We start from the raw sequence: 943 nt of genomic DNA, 5'->3' as shown, positions 1-943 counted from the left end.
CCCCGCTCCTCCGTCCACGGCCCGCCGCCAACTCACGTCCGACGGCGCAGTCGGTAAACGCCGGGGTCCACTCTCCGACGATCGAGTAGAGGTTGTTGTTGGCGGCGGCCCACTTTGACTTGAGCGAGCAGTAGAAGCCGATGCGGTCGGCGCTCTTGAGGCGGATCGAGTCGTCGTCAAAGATGGTGTAGATGTGCGAGTCGAGGGCGACGCCCTCGTACTGGGGGACGGGGAACTTGCCGTTCCAGAAGCCGCTGCCGTAGGCGGGCGACTTGAAGCCGTCGCCGACGACGACGAGCAGGGGCGACTGGGCGGCGTCGACGCCGTTGGGGTTGCGCACGGCGTCGTAGCCCTTGTAGTAGAGGTCGAGGAGCGTCTTGTCGTCGAGGATGGGCTCGTTGACCAGCTCAATGGCCGCGACCGAGTTGGCGTAGCGCGGCTGCGAAAACTCCTTGGACATGGTGTTGAGGATGGCCAGGGTGCGCTGCAGGTTCGACTTTTTGCTGGCAAACGAGTTGACGCCCTTGCGGCCGCCGTGGTCGTAGCCGTTGGCCGAGCCGGGGATGGCGTGGAGGTCGACGAGGACCTTGAGGTTGTACTTGGACGCCCAGGCGGCGGCCTGCTTGAGCTTGTCCCACTGGTTGAGCTTGACAAACGGTTCGCCCTGGGCCACCTCAAAGGCCCAGTAGCCAATGGGGATGCGGACGTGGTTGAGTCCGAGCTGGGCAATCTGGCGGAAGTCGTCCTCGGTGACAAACGTGTCGAGGTGGCGCTGGAGGATCGAGGCGGCGCGGGAGCGCGACTGGAGCGAGCCAAAGGACCACTCGTCGATGATCTTGGGGTTGCCCGTCTGGTCGTAGACCGAGGGGGCGATGAAGTTTTCCACGACGAGCCAGCCGCCGAGCGAGACGCCGCGCACCTTTTGGCCGCCGTAGCCAAAGCG

General features: G+C 65.0%; 1 protein-coding gene across 1 annotated transcript in view; it reads right to left on the bottom strand.

Annotated features, from left to right (window-relative positions):
* The window catches only part of PFL1_05654 (uncharacterized protein), a gene marked incomplete at both ends in the record, with an annotated part of 2155 nt that overhangs the window by 708 nt on the left and 504 nt on the right, over positions 1 to 943 (bottom strand). The window contains one exon of the mRNA XM_007883190.1: positions 37 to 919. Coding sequence (XP_007881381.1) covers positions 37 to 919 — 883 coding nt within the window. The remainder of the gene's footprint in view (positions 1 to 36; positions 920 to 943) is intronic.

Source organism: Pseudozyma flocculosa (assembly GCF_000417875.1).
Source record: "Pseudozyma flocculosa PF-1 unplaced genomic scaffold scaffold00021, whole genome shotgun sequence".
Lineage (NCBI taxonomy): Eukaryota > Fungi > Basidiomycota > Ustilaginomycetes > Ustilaginales > Ustilaginaceae > Pseudozyma > Pseudozyma flocculosa.
Note: the sequence above shows the minus strand (reverse complement) of the source record. Positions and strands in the feature narration are given on the sequence as shown.